The following is a 19359-nucleotide window of genomic DNA, read 5'->3' on the forward strand; positions in this document are numbered from 1 at the left end:
AAAAAGGTTTCAAAAGATGCACACTACTTCCCTAACGTAATGTAGATAACATATCCTTCACTCCATAAACAAAATGCAAATACAATCCAAAATTGCATCAGGTACTCCTAAGTCAAACAAATCACATTACCTTCATGTGGAAAAAGTAACTAATACAAAATGAGCCACAACCTGCATTGTACAATGGCCCAAAGAATGGGGATTTAGTTCAAAAGTAACAAGGCATTCAATTTACACATAACTATCTCAAGCAGCCACTGAGAGGTAAAGACTTGTGTCAAGGAATATAGCTTGAGCAAAGTTTAACTAACATACTTTGTCAATTTAGTCAATAATTCCAGATCAGGAGATTACAGAAAGCAGAATGATTATGCTCCTATGTGGATTAAAAAAAAGTTAGGGGGACTTGCATGAATACAATTCTTCTTGATTCAATTCTGATAACTGACTTCTTTGAATAATAGGAAAGTGAAACTTGAAACCTGGTCAAGCTATTCATTTGTTTATACTCAATTACTAGTGTTCTATTATCATGGCCAGTTTTCTCACAAGATGGCTTAGCATAACCACTAGCAGTGCAAAAATGGGAAATGACCTGATGAAGATGGTTAGAGTAATACTACTTAGGTTCAAAAAAATGTAATCAATTATCTTTGCAGTCAGTGATAATTGATGTGACTGGACATTTGTTAAGGATTCATGAAAGCCTAAACAACTGATAAACCCAGGAGAGAGGTGAAATGAGCCCCAACCATACTCCAGGCAGAGAGTTTGGGATTTCTCAGCAATTTTGGCACTAGTCCTCAGGTGCAATGGCCTCCTTGCCAACATATGCTAGTCAAGTAACTGTGCAAAATTGGCTGTAAAATAGATTTTGCAAATATGACTACATCCCAGACAACACTACACAAAGTACATCCTGCCCCAAGAGCAGAACAGATGTAGCAAAGGTGACAGTGGTAAAGAGTTGGGAGGGAGTTACTCTCTGAATTCTTAAAAGACTGAACTGTGAAGCCTCATGGCATCAGATCAAATTAGAAAGAAAATCTTTTGCTAATTTCCACCCTACCCTCAGGTGATGATAAAGTATTGGGGAATCAAAAGTCTCCATTTTGTAAGTCTGATTTGCAATAATAATTGGTCTTATAAGTTCAAAATGACAGCTGCAGTCAGTGAATGTGAGAACATGATTTGTAAGAATGCAGGAGTTTCTGCATAACATTGGAGATGTTTTAGCGTACGCTTCTTCCCGTACAACATAGAACATGAATTGAATCAAATCGAATTGAATCTATTGTCACATATACTGAGGCACAGTGAAAAGCTTTGTCGTGAGCAATACAGGCAGATCACATAGTTAAATAGCATAGATAAGTAAATAATAGGTAAACAGTGGCAAAAACAAAGTCATAGGTACAGGCGAATGCTAAGAGTTTGTGAATCCATTCAGTATTCTAACAACAGTAGGGTAGAAACTGTTTTGAAACCGGCTGGTGCATGTGTTCAGGCTTCTGTACCTTCTCCCTAGTGGTAGAGGTTGGAGAAAAGCATTGCCAGGGTGGGGTGGGATGGATCTTGGAGAATGCTGGCGGCCTTTCCTTGATGGCAGGCCTGATAGATGGATTTTAGAGATGGGAGATTGGCCTGTGTGATTGTCCGGGCTGAGTTCACCACTCTCTGTAACCGCCTCCGATCTTGAATGGTACAGTTGCCATACCAGGTAGTGATACATCCAGACAGAATGCTCTCGGTGGTGCACCTATAAAAGTTGGCAAGGGTATTCGCTGTTGCCAAATTTTCTCAGCTGCCTGAGGAACAGGAGACATTGTTGGGCCTCTGTAACCAGTGTGTCCACATGAAGAGTCCAAGAAAGTTTGTTGTGGATGACCACTCCCAGCAGCTTGACATGTGTAGGGGGGCATGAGTAACATCCCACCAAAAGTCAATAATGAATAGCTAGGTTGTTCAGTGCACCATTATTCCAGGTCTTCCACCTTCCTTCAGTCATCTGCTTCACCGCCATCTGAGATTCAACTGACTATGGTGGTGTTATCAGTGTACTTGTAAATGGCATTACTCTGGTATTTGGTGACGCAATCACTGGTATACAGTGAGTACAGTAGGGGGCTGAGTATGCACCCGGGGGGTTCCAGTGTTAAGTGTTCATGAGGATGAAATATTGTCCACAATCTTCACTAATTATGGCCTATGGGTCAGAAAACTGAGGATCCAGTTTCAGAGAGTGGGGCTTAGTCTGAGATTACTAAGTTTAGTAATCAGTCTCAAGGGGATAATAGCATTGAAGGCTGAACTGTAGAATATTGTTAACCGGCTTGCCTTATCTACTTTTACGCAAGAGAATGGTACCAGATGTAGAAACATTTAAATCAATAACTTTGTTTTGACTTGTGAACAAGACTTGATGTACTGATTATCAACTTTTGAATTATGAGAGCTTCACTAGGAGGTAGAAACATTACATTGTGCGAGAAGTGAAACATGCAAAATAGTTTCGTACATATGGGCGACAAAGTATACTGCCTTTTTGTTAGAAATCAGAGATCTGTCATTAATCCATTCAGAGATATCTTGTTTGATACTCTGGATCATAGACTACTGATCTCTCGCTGGCTTAATCAAAATAAAGTGTTTGTTGAAATTGAAACTTCTGTGTGGTCTGAGGTTTTGAGTCAGCAACTGTACTTCCCATGTTGACCAGCACTCAGAGGAAGCACGCAGAATGTATTCTGGGCAGGGGCTTCAATGCCTATCACAGAGTGGCTCAGCAGCAACAACACTACTGACTGAGCTCATCAAGTTCTAAAAGACAAATGTTGGACCAGAGTCTGCAACAGGGAATAAGAGAGCTAACAAAAGGGAAAAGACTCATTTGACCTCCTTACATATTTCTGCTAGAAATACATCTATCAATGGAATCAAGTCAGAGGATCAACCCTCAGTCAAGAGAACTGGAGGCCATGCCAAGAGCATCACCAAGTACATTCAAAAGGAGGTATCAACTTGGTGAAGCTCACAAACAGGACAACTTGCAGGCCAAAAAGCATAAGCAGAAAGAAAGACAGGGCTAACAATTCTACAACCAATGGATCACATCTAAGCTTGGCAGTCCTGTCATGTCTAGTTGATGTCAATTTAACACTCCATTGGAGAATGCTGCTCCACAAATATCCTGATCCTCAATAACGGGGGAACCCAGCACATTTGTGCAGAATAAAGGCTGAAGCATTTGCACGATCTGCAGCCACTGTCAAATGGATGATCTAGGCACATCTGCTTGGTCTATCCTGCTGTTGGGCAGGATGTACTCATGGAAGGTGATGGTGGTATCTGGGACATTGTAACATATGATTCTGTGAGCATGACTACATCAGGCTGTTTCTCACGAGTCTGCGTGACAAGTCTTCCACTAGCCCTCAGATGTTAGTTAGGGGGACTTTGTAGGGCTGTTTTTGCCATGGCCAATTTTTATGCCTAGGGCAAAGCCAGGCGGCCCCTCCAGTTTCATTTCTTTGAAATGGCCTTGCAAGCCACCTTGTCATATCAAATCACTACAAAAACTCAGCAGAGGGAAAGTAAGAGTCAACCATATTGCTGTGAGCCACTTTTGGCTAGACCAGATAAAAAAGGTGAAAGATTTCCTTTTCCAAAGAACATTAATGAACCAGATGGGTGTTTCCTGGTACAAAGAACAAAGAAAATTTAAGGCCCAGGAACAGGCCTTTCGGCCGTCCAAGCCTGTGTCGATCCAAAAGTACTGTCCAAACCTGTCGGTCATTTCCTAAGCATCTGTATCTCCCTACTCCCCACCTACTCATGCATCTGTCCAGACGCACCTTAAATGAATCTACCGTGCCTGCCTCCACCACCTCTGCTGGCAATGCATTCCAGATGCCCACCAGCCTCTGTGGGAAGTACTTGCCACGTGTATCCCCCTTAAACTTTCTCATCTTGAAAGCATAACCTTGTTATTGAATCCTTCACCCTCGGAAAAAGCTTGTCTCTATCCACCCTGTCTATACCCTGCATGATTTTGTAAACCTCAAATCAGGTCCCCCCTCAACCTCCTTTCCTCTGGTGAAAATAAACCTAACCTACTCAACCTATCTTCATAGCTAGCACCTTCCATACCTCCTCGTAAACCTTCTCTGCACCCTCTCCAAAGCGTCCACATCCTTTTGGTAAGGTGGTGCCCAGAACTGTACACAGTATTCTAAATGCAGCCAAACCAATGTCTTGCACAATTTTACCATGACTTGCCAGCTCTTATACTCAATACCCCGTCCGAAGAAGGCAAGCATCCTACATTGCCTTCTTGACCACTCTATCCACCTGTGCAGCAATCTTCAAAGGTACAATGGACCTACACTCCCAGATCTCTTTGCCCATCAACTTTTCCATTCATTGTATAATTCACTCTAGAATTAGTCTTGCCTAAATGCATCACCTCACATTTGTCTGGATTGAAATCCATCTGCCACTTTTCCGTCCAACTCTCCAGTCTATCCATATCCTCCTGTATTCTCTGACAGTCCCTTATGCTTTCTGCCACTTCACCAATCTTTGTGTTGTCTGCAAACTTGATCATACCAACAGTGCCCTCTTCCAGATCATTTATGTATATCACAAACAATACTGACCCCTGTGGAACACCACTGGTCACCTTTCTCCATTTCGAGAAACTCCCTTTAACTACTACTGTCTCCTGTGCTCAACCAGTTCTTTAATCAGCAGTTATTTCAACAAGGTCATCAGCAAAAGAAATAGGCATGTTAAGATTTGCTAATGTGTCTCTCAAAGTGGAGGAGCTATATGCAAATGTTTTATGATCAGGAAATCAATGATTATGAATAGTTAACAAATTGGTGACAGAGAAATTGGAAATAGCTGGGAAGTAAAAATTATTGAACAACTGGTTCAACACAAACAACTGAAAGGAGTAATTTAGATCATAAGTAGATTGAATTTACTAGGATTCAGTTAAAAAAATGAAACAAATAGAAATCGGAAGAAATGCAAAACCATGATAGAATTCCAAACATAAAGAAAACATGAAAATAGATTTCAAAAAGTAAAATCCTGAATTCTGGAAAGGAAATGCTTAGAAAGCAGATTGACAAAGAATATTATTCTAACCACAGAACAGCAGGGAAATTAAACTCAATTTAATTCTGATTTTGATTTTGTAAGGAATGATTACAGGTGTATTTTGTCTGTAATGCAAGTTGCTACAAAGTTGCAAAAGTTGCAAGGTAGTTTGGTTTCAATGCAATGCAAGGAGAAAGCATTAAAAATAGGTGCCCTTTTTGGATCTAAAATCAGATTACGATAGCAAACGACAGTTTTAAACACATATGACTTAGTTTCAGAAGCTTACAGACAAAGTTGAGAAATCGAAAAGAAACAGAAGTCACAATTCTGTGAAATTTGTAAGAGTTGTGATATGATGGGTGGAATGAATAATTTTATAAGTTTCCTTTTACAAAAGGAAGATCCTACATAGCAGAAAATAAAGTCTCAAGAGAAAAGCAGCTGAAATAATGGCTGATTTCTGAATTGTCACAAGTGTGCAAGTAGTAGCAGAACATTGTTTGCAAACCAGAGAGGCTTGAGAGAAGGTATCTGGTAGTGAATATGGAGAAAGATAACAGGGGGGATAAAAAAAAGACACTTCCCACTTAAAAGATAATTCGAAGGTCAAATATACTTCAAGGGGATCAAGATGTTAATTGTCAAAATAAAAAAAAACAAGACAAAAAGCCAAATGTTGAAAATTAAAAGCCATAACTGCAGCATGTGGGAATACATGGTGATTACAGAAGAAGCTGTACCAGCAGGGGGAGCTTGTGACAAGCCAATAGCTTTAAATTGCTTTTATTGGAGAAGGTGTGAGCAAAGAACTATAGAAATTGTGGTTCAAGTCTCAACATTTGTCTTTAAATTAGACAGACAAATTACAAAGCTTAAGTGATACGAGATCAGCTCAGTCATTAGTACTAGGTGAAAGTAAATTTCTATGTATTTAGGTACGCAAAGGTAATGGATGTGAACTGTTCAGCCATGATGTTAATATTTTAAATGGTTTAATTGTTGATGTAACTGTGGAAGCTATCCATTAGTGGTGTCTATTTTATATTTGGAAATTACAAAGTCTAATGGTGCTGAAGGCCCATCATGCTTATATTGGCACTTCAAAATAAGCATTAGCCAGCTGGAATTTCCTGTTTCATCACCCCACAAAAGTACTCTTCACATTAGTCTTATCCAAATAATCAACTAATTCCCTTCCACCACACTTCCAGCCAGTGCATTTTCTATCCCAAGGAGTTGAAGATCAAGTTTTTTTAATACCCCATGATTTCCCTTGCTTCTTTTGCAAATCACTAAAACCCAGAGTAACTGGAATAAGGTAAGTAAGCTTGCAGCATGGAATTTTGAGGCCGTGGCCATTTCAGAAACATGGCTAGAGGGGGGACAGGAATGTTTTTTGCAGTTTCCGGGATTTAAATGCTTCAGCAAGAACAGAGAAGATGGTAAAAAAAAAGGGGGGGGGGGGAAGGGTGGTATTGTTAATCAAGGGCAGCATTACAGCAGCTGAGACATTTGAAGACTCATCCACTAAGGTAGACTGGGCTGGAGGTTAGAAACAGGAAAGGAGAGGTCGCCTCCTTGTTGGGAGTTTTCTATAGGCCTCCGAATTATTCCAGGGATGTAGAGGAAAGGATAGCAAAAATGATTCTCTATAGAAGCAAGAGTGTCAGAGTAGTTGTTTTGGGGGACTTTAACTTTCCCAATATTGACAGGGAAGACTACTGTTCAAGTAGTTTAGATGGGTCAGTTTTTCTTCAATGTGCGCAGGAAGGTTTTCTGACACAGTATGTAGACAGGCCAGCAAGGGGCGATGCTATATTGGGTTTGGTAGTGGGGAATGAACCTGGCCAAATGTTAGATTTGGAGGGAGGTGAGCACTTTGACGATAGTGACCATAATTCAGTTACGTTTACAATAGCAATGGACAGGGATAGGTATATACCACAGGGCAGGAGTTATAACAGAGAAAGGCAATTATGATGCAATTACACAAGATTTAGGATGTATAGGATGGGGAAAGAAATTACAGGGGATGGACACATTTCAAGTGTGGAGCTTATTCAAGGAACAGCTATTATGGGTCCTTGATAAGTATATACATATCAGGCAGGGAGGTAGTTGTCGAGAGAAGGAGCCATTTTTTACTAAAGTAGTTGATGCTCTTGTCAAAAGGAAGGCGGCGGCTTATGTGAGGACGAGACGTAAAGGCTCAGTTAGGGGGCTTGAGAGCTATAAGTTAGCTCTCACTTTAGATTTTGGCTAAGAAGAGCCAGGAGCGGACATGAGAAGTTGTTGGCAGATAAGAATCAAGGAAAGCCTTAAGGCCTTCTATAAGATATATCAGGAATAAAAGAATGGCAAGAGTAAGATTAGGGCCAATCAAAGATAGTAGTGTAAAGTTGTGTATGGAATCTGAGGACATAAGGGAAAGACTTAATAAATACTTTTCATCAGTATTCACATTAGAAAAAGGGCAATGTTATGAGAACAAGGAGATACAGGCTACAAGATTAGATGGGACTGAGGTTGACAAAGAGGAGGTTTTAGCAATTTTGGATGATCTGAAAATAGACAAGTCCCCTGGGCCGGATGGGATTTATCCTCAGATTCTCTGGGATGCCAGGGAGGAGATTGTGGAGTCTTTAGCTTCAATCTTTATGACACTGCTGTCAATAGTAGTAGTGCCAAAAGACTGGAGGATAGCAAATGTTGTTCCCTTGTTAAGAAGGGGAGTCAGGACCACCCTGGAAATTATAGGCCAGTGAGCCTTACTTCAGTTATGGGTAAAGTATTAGAAAAGGTTAAAATAGATAGGATTTATCATCATCTGGAAAGGAATAATTTGCTGAGGGATAGTCAACATGGTGTTGAGAAGGGTAGGTCATGCCTCACTATCCTTACTGAGTTCTTTGAGATTTACTAGGTTGTTGCCTGGTATGGAAGGAAGATCTTATGAGGAAAGGCTGAGGGAACTAAGGCTGTTTTTGCTGGAGAGAAGAAGGTTGAGAGGTGACTTAATCGAGATGTATAGGAGAATCAGAGGGTTAGATAGGGTGGACAGTGAGAGCCTTTTTCATCGGATGGTGAGGGGACATAGCATTAAATTGAGGGGTGATAGATTTAGGACAGATATCAGGGGTAGTTTCTTTACTCATTAGTAGGGAATGGCCTGCCTGCAACAATAGTAAGCTCGCCAATGTTAAGTGCATTTAAATGGGCATTGGACATACAAATGGATAACAATGGAATAGTGTAGTTAGATGGGCATCAGATTAATTTCACAGGTCGCGCAACATAGAGGGCTGAAGGGCCTGTACTGCGCTGTAACGTTCTATGCCATCGCATTTGTGTGTCTTTTACAAGCAACAGCATTTTTTCCCCATCTAGTTCATGCAACCTGATCATGATTTTAAAACCTCTAACAATTTTCCTCAAGCCTTCTCTCCAAAAGAGTACAGTCCCAACTTCTTCAAATCTACTCTCATAACTGCGAGTTCTCATATTCCTATGAGAAACAAGAGCCCCTTGAGCCTGTTCCTGTTCCTGAGCCTGTTCCACCATTCAATGTGATCACGGCTGATCTCATCATGGTGTTAACATCTGCTCTACATCTACTTTGTCAAACCACTTTAATATCTTGCATTGTTCTGTTGCAACAATTCCTTGCTTTTCTACTCTATTCCTTTAGCAATAAAATGCCAAAATTCAATTTGCCTTCCTTACTAACTGCTGTACCTGCATACTAGGTTTCTATACTTCATGCACAAGGACACAAGATCCCTTTACACTCTGAAGTTTCTCTCCATTTAGAGAATAAGTTGTCTTTTTATTCCTCTGTCCAAAGTGGATAAAGCTCACACAAATCACATTGAAACTCCACCTGCTAAACACACATCACCTATCTGTATCCATTTGTAATGTTTTATTTCTTTGTTGCAACTTACCTTCCAGATCTATTTTAGTATCATTTGCAAATCTGGCTATAGTACTTTCTATCTTGGCATCTAAGTCATCAATATAGTATTAGATTTTGTCACGTGTACTCAAAGTTTAGAATACAGGAGTATAGTGAAAAGTGTACAAAGTCATCATTCTCCAGCACCGTCTTGGTTAAAAAAAAAACACAACAGCAGAAATAAAAACAAACAGCCTAAAAGGAAAGAAATATGTCAAGGCCTAAAAAAAGAGAAAATACCCAGATCTTAAATTACTATTACAATAAAGATGTATTGAATGCTCAGTCTCCAATGCAGGCACCCAGGCTGTCAATCATTGGTACTCAACAAGCGAACCCTGTAGCACTTCACAAGTTACATCTTGCCAATCAGTAAAAGACCCATTTATCCAAACCCTATGCTTTCTATTGGTTAGCCGATCCTCTATTCAAGCCAATAAATTACCCCTAATCACATGATCTACTTTTGTATTAATTATTCATGTTGCACCTTATCAAAAGGCCTTCTGGAAGTCCAGGTGTATTACATCCACAGGATTCCCATCATGCATTTTGCTAGTTACATCTTCGAAAAAAATCTAGTCAATACAATTTACCCTTCATAAAACCATGCTTGCTCTGATGAATGGTGTTCTTGACTTGCTAAATATCTTGTTCTTGCTTCCTTAACAATGAATTCTAACAATTTCCTAACGACAGATGTTAAATTAACTGAATCATTTCCTATTGTCTGCCTCGCTCCCTTTTTGAATAAGATTTTTATTTTAGCATTTTTACAATCCATTGGAATCTTTCCAGCATCTAGGGAAAATTTGGAATATTATGACCAATAAGCCATTCTTTCTGCTTCTACTTCCTTTCAGACCCTAATATGTAGACCATCTGACCATGGGACATGTCTATCTTCAATCCCAATAGCTTGCTCAGTACTTTTTCCCTTAGTGATGATAATTGTTAAGTTCTTCCTTTTCTAACCTCTGCATTACACATCACTACTGGGATGAAACTAGTGTCCTCACTGAAAACAGAGGTAAAATATTGATTTAGTATCTCCCCCATTTAAATGTTCCCCTCTATTAACTTCCCTGAGTCATTGTCCAAAAGGACTAACATTCATTTTAGCTACTCTTCCTTTGTATACTCTTACAGAAGCCTTTGCTATCCATTTTTGTATTCTGCTCTAGCTATCTTGTTATACTTTATCTTTGCTCTTTTATTACATTTTAATAACCTTTTGTTGATGTTTAAAAATGTCTTCATCTTCCAGCCTGCCACTGGCCTTTGCAATATGATACGCTTCTGTCTCTAGTGATGTTAGACAAAGTTCGTTAGACTTGTTAAAATTGAAAGTGTACAAAGAAAAAAAAAGAAAGAAATCCAGCACCATCTAATCTTACTAAAGAAATTACTTTTCAACTAAAACTGTATACAACAGAATCAAGACCTCAATGACGTTAAAGAGATGTTGAAACAGGCTAACAAAGTTAATAGAAATCAAAGTTGTCTCAAGTAAACCTGAAGGTGGAATCTAAGCAAAAAGGTTAAGATTTTGGGGCTCACTTCAATCTTAAGACTAGAGTCAATTCCATTATAGAATGAATTTGAGAACCAACTTTAAAATTTACAAGTTTTTGTTAACTACAAGATCCATTCCAGGTAGAGACATTTTCATAAAGTTTTACATAATTTTTAAAAATGCACAAAAGAAATACTTTAAAATATTGATATTACAGTCCATTTACTTCAGGATGCCAGATTGAGAAACTGGTCGATTGTCACAAATGCATTTTTATGTTGGTTGAAGTTTTGCTTTGTTTCCTGAATCACAAAAACCCAGAGCTTAATAACTTCAATTGTCCACTACTCCCCTTGTATGATCAAAGGCATCCTGAATGTGCACTAGCTCAATGCATGATCAATCTCAAATTAGCTCAACGTATATTCCAGGTCCAGAGTACTCTAAAGGACTGATGATCATCTTACTGATAGCACTTCCTATTGTCTCCAAATTAATTTTATATGTTAATCATTTGTAAGATCATCCTTTCTATGACAGCTTGTCCATCTTACTTTACCAACTTCATAGAATTTTACCAAGATAGGGTGGCCTCAATTAATAAAGCATATACAATCACCTAGCAATTAAATCAACAATCTCAAAATTGCCTAATTAACATAGTTAAAAAAAACCTAAAACTGGAGGGTCTTGTGGCACAATGGTATCATCCCTACTTTTGGGCCAGCTTTAAAACAATACTGTTGCTTAAATTGAAAATTATAAAATGTATGGTCTGGTTTTAAAAATCAGTTCATTAGTTATGAGTGAATGGCACAGCTGACTCAGTGGGCCAAATTACCCAATTCTGCTCCTATATCTTGTAGTCTAAAAGGGTTTAGAAATCATATTCTGGACTGACTGTGATTAATTTATTCTTTTGAAGAGGAAAAGTAATGTTAGAAATTGTAAATTGGATTGAGAGAAAATACTAAAAATTAATATCAACAACATTTTTCAACTGTCAGAAATTGCAAGAAACTTTTTCCAAAGAGTTCAAAATTGTTTTAGCCTACAAAACCCACCTTCTAAAATGCTTGCAAAGAGGAATGATCTTTCTATAGAAAAGAAAATTAACTATTTAAGTACATTTTGAACCAATCCTAAAGCAAGAAATAAGGTGATATAAAATGTAGTTAATTATAAGAAGATACTATTTTGATTAACCAATTACATTGCAAATTAGTTAATAATATTCATCTGAATTATCTGGAATTGGAAGTCTAACTAGCCTTGCAAAACAAAACCCAACTTTCTCAAGAGACTATCACCTTAATTATTAACTTTCACAAGCTTTTTACCCCATCACAAAAAGATAGCAGCAGTGGGGTGGGGTGATGAATGACAAAAAACGGCATTTGGCTTTCAAATTAAGAAAATAAAAATTTTACTGAAGGCATACAACTTCACATGTTGATTGATGATGCTTCACTCCACCTAATAAAAAAAGGATCTGAAAGCTGTCAGCAGAGAAAAAAAATTGAAAAAAAAACTACGTACACATTTAATAATACTTGATACTTTTTTAAAAAAGATTACATAGATATGGTGACCAGTTACGAACTGACAAATTAATTGTTTGGGCTTCTAAACAAACCTACAAGTAGTTGCAGGACATTTTGATTAAAAAAAAGTTATTCATGGCAGTCCTAACTTTATCAGTGTGTCTAACATAGCAGGTGATCCAGCCATCTGGTGGTACTTTGTTACTATTACTGCATGAATTAATAGCAGGATACGTTCTCCTGCTGTAAAATGTTTTAGTAACTGTACAATATTCATTTTCTATAGAAGACAGCATTATCACCAACTGCCTGAAAAAGCTAATTAATTTGAATGAATCCACAAATCAAAAATTTGGGCGGCACAGTGGCTCAGTAGTTAGCAATGTTGCCTCAAAGCGCCTGGGATCCGGGTCCCATCTCGGGCAACTGTCTGTGCGGAGCTTGCACATTCTCCCAGTGTCTGCATGGGTTTCCTCCGGGTGGTCTGGTTTCCTCCCACAGTCCAAAGGTGTGCAGGTTAGGTGAACTGGCCAAGCTAAATTGCCCATGGTGTTAGGGGTAAATGTAGGGATTGTCTGGGTGGGTCAGTGTGGACTTGTTGGGCCTAAGGGCCTGTTTCCACACTGCAGGGAATCTAATCTAAGCTGAGACATTAACAATAAAACTCCTTCATATGCAGTACTCAGCTATCAAAATGCTTTTAAACCAAAATTTACCTTTAGTTCATGATAATCTATTGCTTCATCTTTGTCAGTATCAAATAAATCAAAAGCTTCTTTAATCTCCTGCTTCTGTTCTTCTGTTAATTCTCGGCGTTTTTTCCTTTTTGGCTTATCTATCGCAAGCTCAGTTCTGAAAGAAAAAAAAGGTAAAAAATTTAAAATTTTTGTTCACCTTTTGATAAACAGCTACTCAAATCCAAATGTTTAAGCCATATGTAGTTTTACTAATGCTTATTATACAAAGTCGTTTGAAGTTTACCTTCATGGATCCCATCATATTTGGGCTAATTTAGCCACATTCCCATTTGTAATGAGAAACTACAGTCAGTACAGTTCCCAACACCAATTTAGAGATCACGATCAAGAGAATTTACCCCACTATCAAAATCTTTAAACCGGATCCTCCCCAGTTTCTTAATTGTAAGATGATGCCACCTTTTACATTAATATTCTCAAAACAGAACTTAAAATTTCTCTGTTTCCAGTAACATGCAGATTTCTAACCAAACTCTGATGTGAAAGTTACACACAATAAACATTTCTACAAAGGCAGTTGTTTTCCCTGAACTCTCAGACCTCAAAAAGAGAAACTAAACGAGCTTCTGACCTCACTTGGGTCTCCTCCAAACCAAACACGTAGGGCAAACATTTCTCCAAACTAATCAATCCTGAATTAACTTATTTTCAATTCGGAATTATAACTTTTCACATTTAACTGCATGGGAAAACCACCATATTATATGTTCCATAACACCAGAGTTAACAGCCACTTGCTTTCCGAGCAATGTTCCAGGTTGAAGTTTGAAAGGTAGCTAATGTCACTGCATACTCAGGAGGTTGAGTGTCGCATGGCATGTTTATAGAAGTGGTTTGCTCAGCTTATGAATGGCATGCAGAGGGGAATGGGTGACTGCCAGACAGTACAAGGAGAGTCTCTCTCTAACCAGTATTTGATTTTGAACACTAATCAGGACAAGGGTCATTTGTATTGGGCTGAGAACAGACCAATCCTTGATAAACTGGATTAAAGACAACTGGCAGGCTAAGCTCAGAAATGATAAAGCATGGAATTGCTAGGCAATACAAATCCTATCTGGTTCAGCACTCTCCTTAGAGAAAGAAACCGGTCATCCGTTGCTGGGTCTGACCTAGATATGGATTCCACTCCAAGAAATGAAGTTGCCTTTTAAAAGTCCCAGCAAGCCATGTAGCTGTACCAGATACTCAGCAAACAGGGAACCAACTGGCACTCAATATGACAAATCTTTTCAGTGACATCCAAGGTCCATGTGCCAAAATTGGGAGAGCTGTCCCACGACATTCATGCAACAGCTTGACAATCAATCACTTCAGAGCTGGCACAGGAGAAAGTTACAAGAATGACTCCAGGGATATTAGACTTCAGTTACATGATGGATTGGAAAAGATGGATGTTCTCCTGAGGGGAAAGAAAAAAAGAGGAAATTTGATAGAAATGTTCAAAACTCCAAAGTCTAGACAGAAATGAGTAGATATTAGATTGAAACTACTCCAATTGGCAGAAGGCTCAAAAACCGAAACACACAACTTAGTGATGGCATATTAGGCAACAGCAACATAAGGAAGAACTCTTTACACCACAAGTGGCTATGGTCTTGGATACACTGCCAATCTTGGAAGTAGATTCTGTCCTGGCTAGAATAGAAAGCTGGAAAGAACTTGTTAGGTCAGCTGTCAAAATGTGTCATAACCGTTCTATGATTTATTGCAAGAATGAAAATAGTCAAATCGAAACTCATTTGCAGTGGAGTCACATAATCAAAAGTAAAAGGAATTGAATTTTTAATACTTAAATTACATCACAGTCATAGCGACAGATTGTTAGATAATCTTGATTAAGTCATTGCAGCTACTATACATTATCCAAGACGGGTCACTGTTACTTCTCTTGTCTGTTATAATACACTTCCCATCCATAATCTTATAAAGCTCCATCCCCAGTCCGGTGATTTCACGATCTCAGACTGACAATGGCAGCAACCACATTGTCCTCCTTGGAATTTCCCCTTCCCCACCTCCCCTCACCTCAGACCTCGCACTCAAGTGTGAGGCACTGCCCAGTGCCGAACTGTTTGACTGCAGTGGAGTGCAGACAATCTCAGGCCAACAGCTGTACCGGGTCTCCAGTTGTCTTGGATGCCCCTTGCCACTGGACCAAGACCTTGCGCTGCTAAACCCATGTGGTAACCTGTGTGCAACTGTTTCCCCACCTTAAAAGAACTCTCGCACAGGTACCTTCCACATCCTCAGGATGATGTTTGGGACTGGAATGTTAGGACCCTTATGAACAATCCCACCAGTGACAGACTGGAATGCCACACTGCCATCATTGCCCAGGAACTCAGGCACTATGATATTGACATCACTACCCTGAGTGAAACCTGGCAGGCGAGGTGGTGGGTACATCTTTTTCAAAAAGGTAAAGCCAAAAAGCACTGCTTCCGTGGAGGCGGCTTTGCCATCAAAAAACGAACTGGTGGACCAACTCATATACTCCAGTGCCATCATCAATGCCTGCAAATACTCAGTTGACCACTCAAGCAAAAAACAGCAAGACTGGTTTGATGAGAATGATCAAGCTATTAAGCCAGAAGCACATGGTATTTTAGTGTAAAACAACAACCACACAACAGAAAAAGGCAGGCCTCCAGGCAGCTGAAAGTAGATGCCCAATAACAAACCCGCAACAAAGAACAGGTGTTCGGTGGACAAAGCACTGGAGACCAAACAAATGACCGACAACCAAGCACTGTTAAGACCATATACAGACCAAACACCCAAGGCCCCAACCTAACTGCTGGCCAAGGGCTGAGTGACTCTTACCAAGGATAAAGAAGCCATCAAAAAAAAAATGCTGGGGGGGAAGCACTTCAGAGACCTCGTCAACCAGGGCTCTGTCACTGATCCCACAGAATACAGCACACCATGAGCTCAACAACACCCTAGCCTACACAAAGTAGAGAAGGCTGTCTGCCAGCTTAAGAGCAAGGCTGCTGGAGAAGACAATGTCCCTGCTGAGGCACTGAAGTGGAGAGGCAAAGAGCACCTGCTGCAGCTGCATGCCTTTGCTGCCTTATCTGGAAAGAAGGGAACATCCTGGAAGAGCTCAGAGGTGCCAGAATCATGAGAACTTCCAAAAAAGGGAACAAAATAGAGTTGGAAATTACAGGGAATTCTTCCTGCTGTCGACTCGTGGAAAAGTCATCACCAAGATCCTCATCAACCACCTCCTCCCTGTGACTGAGAAACATTTCCCAAAGTCGCATTTTGACCTTCTGTTATGGAGGGCACACGGGCATGATTTACACCGTGCAACCGCTGCAGAAGGAAACTTACCTCTGTACATGGTCTTTTTTAACCTAAGAACGGCCTTTGACACTGTCAATTGGGAAGTGTCCTTCTCCACCTTGGTTGCACCATGAAATTTGTCACCATCTTTCACCTGCTCTGCAATGACATGGAACTCATGGTAGTGACAAATGGCTGCACCATTGACCCATTTGGACCGGTGTCAAGCAGGGCTGTGCCATCACCCCAGCACTGTTCTCAATATACCTTGCTACAAGGCTTTACCTTGCAGTTGACAAGCTCTCCACTGGAGTGGAGCTAACTTGCAGAACCTGTGGGAAATTATTCAACCCTGCTGCCTTCAAGCAAAAACCAAAATCCACCCAACCAGTGTCATTGAGCTACAGAATGAAGACAATGCTCACGTGCACACATGCACACCATCAGCACCTTTACAGAGGCATACAAATGTATGAGCCTCACCATAAATACCCACAAAATGAATTCCCTCCAGCAACACGACGTAGCATTGTGGAGCAACCCTCCCCCCGGATCATCTTAGTCCATGGGGCCACCTCCAATATCTTGGAACCACCTCCAATATCTTGGAAGCATTTAGTCAGCCAACAGAGTTATTGAAGAAGAGATCCAACATCGCCTCCAGTGCACGAAAGCAGCCTTCAGCCACCTGAGGAAAAGGGTATTTCGAGGACAACAACAACATTAAATCAGACACCAAGATCATAGTTTACAAAGTGGGAGTAGTTCCTGCCCTCCTCCTTTCTGGCTCCAAGATGTGAGTTGTCTACAGTAGACATCTCAAGGCGCTGGAATAGTGCGCAAGATCCTGCAAATCCACTGGAAAGAAAGACACATCAACACCAGCGTCCTCGACTGGGCTGACATCCCCAGCACTAAGGCACTGACCACCCTTGATTGGCTATGATGAGCCGGGCACATCAGCTGCATCTACATGACACCACCTCGTGCCCGCATCCCCCCCCCCCACCACGACCACCACCACCACCACCATTTTGCTTCTGCATTGCTTAAAAATGAAATGAATCTCAAAAAGATATGATTAGGATGACATGGTGGCATTGCTGTCTCAGTGCCAGGGACCCAGGTTCAATTCACCCTCAGATGACTGCCTGTGTAAAGTCTGCACATTTTCCCAGTGTCTGCCTTGGTTTCCTCCAGATGCTGCAGTTTCCTCCCATAGTCCAAAGATGTGCAGTTTAGGTAGACTGGCCATGCTAAACGTATCCAGGGATGTGCAGGCTAGGTGGATTAGCCATAGAAAATGCAGGGTTATAGGGATAAGGTGGGAGGGCAGGTCTGGGTGGGATGCTGTTTGAGGGCCAACATGGACTCAATGGGTCAAATATCCTGCTTCCACACTGTAAGGATTCTATGTTTCTATGTTGTCTGTACCAATTAATTTATTTTAATACCTGAAGATTTCAGTTGGATGATATCTTTGGCTTCTAGATAGTGAATTTGCAGATACATTCTATTTTGTTCAAAAAGCACACAATCTGTTGGCAGTCAGTATTTTTTATAATCCATGTGAAATTTTATAAATTCCTACTTTGAAAATAGTAGTCTGACTCAAGACTGGAATACACACAGACTCTAACCTCACCTTTAATGCATTGTCTGAGCTGAGGTGTCACCGTTTTTTATAAAACCTTATCTCGAGAATGTGACTTGAAAGTAGTTTTGGGATTTACATATTAACAAACCAAAACTTGCAACCCATTCTAAAAGATGAAAGGCTTAACACCAATCTAGGTTTGTTCGATATATCGCATCTGTTGTATGACACTAAGATCTTTTGCTATAAATTCTGTGTCCTATGATCCTGCCCCACTAGCTACCTGAAGAAGGAGCAACCAAAATCTTGCACTTCCAAATAAACCTGTTGGTCTATAACCTGGTGTCATGTGATTTTTCTCAAATCTTCTCAAAACTCGCTGATTTTTAACTTTTTGTTGTTTCAGCAGCAGCAAGAGCAGGAGTGTTGACTAGGAGTGTGACAGGAAGGTGAGTCACTGATTTAAAAACTTACCTCATGAATAGGCGGAATGCACGCTGAGCAGGAGCAGACACTGGACTGCTGAGTAAGTGAAGTAACATATTTAGCTGGTTGCGTTACCCAAATACTACTTAGATCATATCTCCCATCCATCCTCCTCTAACCAAAAAAAAGGTTCTGTGAGCCAGGTTGATAAAATAACTAAGTTTCTTTTAATCCTTTATTTTGCTGCAGTTCTTTAGGAATTTAGAATGTTGGGAATGGTGGTTAGGGCAGTTGAATGTTCCTCCTACAGAATGTGGGAGGTAAGGGTCACCAGTAGCGTCCTTGCTGACTTTCTCTGCAGGAAATGCTCCCAACTCCAGCTCTTCGAAAACCGTGTTAGGGAACTGGAGCTGGATGAACTTTGGATCATTTGGGAGGTGGAAGAGGTAATTGAGAGGAGTTACAGGAAGGTAATCACACCTCAGGTGCAAGAAAAAGGCAGGGGATGGAAAGGGGTTACAGGCAGGGGATGGAAAGGGAACCAGCAAGCAGTACAGGGAACCCCTGTGGCCGTTTCCCTCAGTAGTATACCGTTTTGAATACTGTTTTGTTGGGGGGGGGGAAAAGATGGGGAGAAGAGAGATGAGCTCAGCATTCATCATTAGGGACTCCATAGTTAAGGGAAAGGGGGGGGCAGATAGAAGGTTTGTGGGAGCGAGAGGCACTCACGGTTGGTGTGTTGCCTCCAAGGAGCCAGGATTTGTGATGTCTTAGATCGTATTTTCAGGCTCCTTGAGGGGGAGAGGGAGCAGCCCCAAGTCATAGCCCACATAGGCTCTAACACATAAGTGGAAAAGGGATGGGGATGGAAGGCAGAAATTCAGGGAGCTAGGGTGGAAGCTTAGTGCTAGAACAAACAGTTGTTGTCTCTGGTTTGTTACCCGTGCCATGTGCTAGCGAGACAAGGAATAGGAAGAGAGGAGTTGAACACATGGCTACAGGGATGGTGCAGGAGGGAGAGTTTTGGAAACCTGGATAATTGGGGCTCATTTCTGGGTTGGTGGTATCCCTGCAAACAGAATGGTCTACACCTGAACCAGAGGGGTACCAATATCTTGGGGTGAATTTACTAATACTCTTCGGGAGGATTTAAACTAGTTCAG

The 19359-nt window shown here is 40.5% G+C and overlaps 1 protein-coding gene across 3 annotated transcripts in view; it reads right to left on the reverse strand.

The window, feature by feature from the left end:
• The window catches only part of cetn3 (centrin 3), a 43858-nt gene that overhangs the window by 16289 nt on the left and 8210 nt on the right, over positions 1–19359 (reverse strand). For all 3 annotated transcript variants that reach the window (XM_072582862.1, XM_072582863.1, XM_072582865.1), the window contains exon 2: positions 12841–12976. In XM_072582862.1, the coding sequence (XP_072438963.1) occupies positions 12841–12976 (136 nt within the window). The remainder of the gene's footprint in view (positions 1–12840; positions 12977–19359) is intronic.

Source organism: Chiloscyllium punctatum, chromosome 2 (assembly GCF_047496795.1).
Source record: "Chiloscyllium punctatum isolate Juve2018m chromosome 2, sChiPun1.3, whole genome shotgun sequence".
Taxonomy (NCBI): domain Eukaryota; kingdom Metazoa; phylum Chordata; class Chondrichthyes; order Orectolobiformes; family Hemiscylliidae; genus Chiloscyllium; species Chiloscyllium punctatum.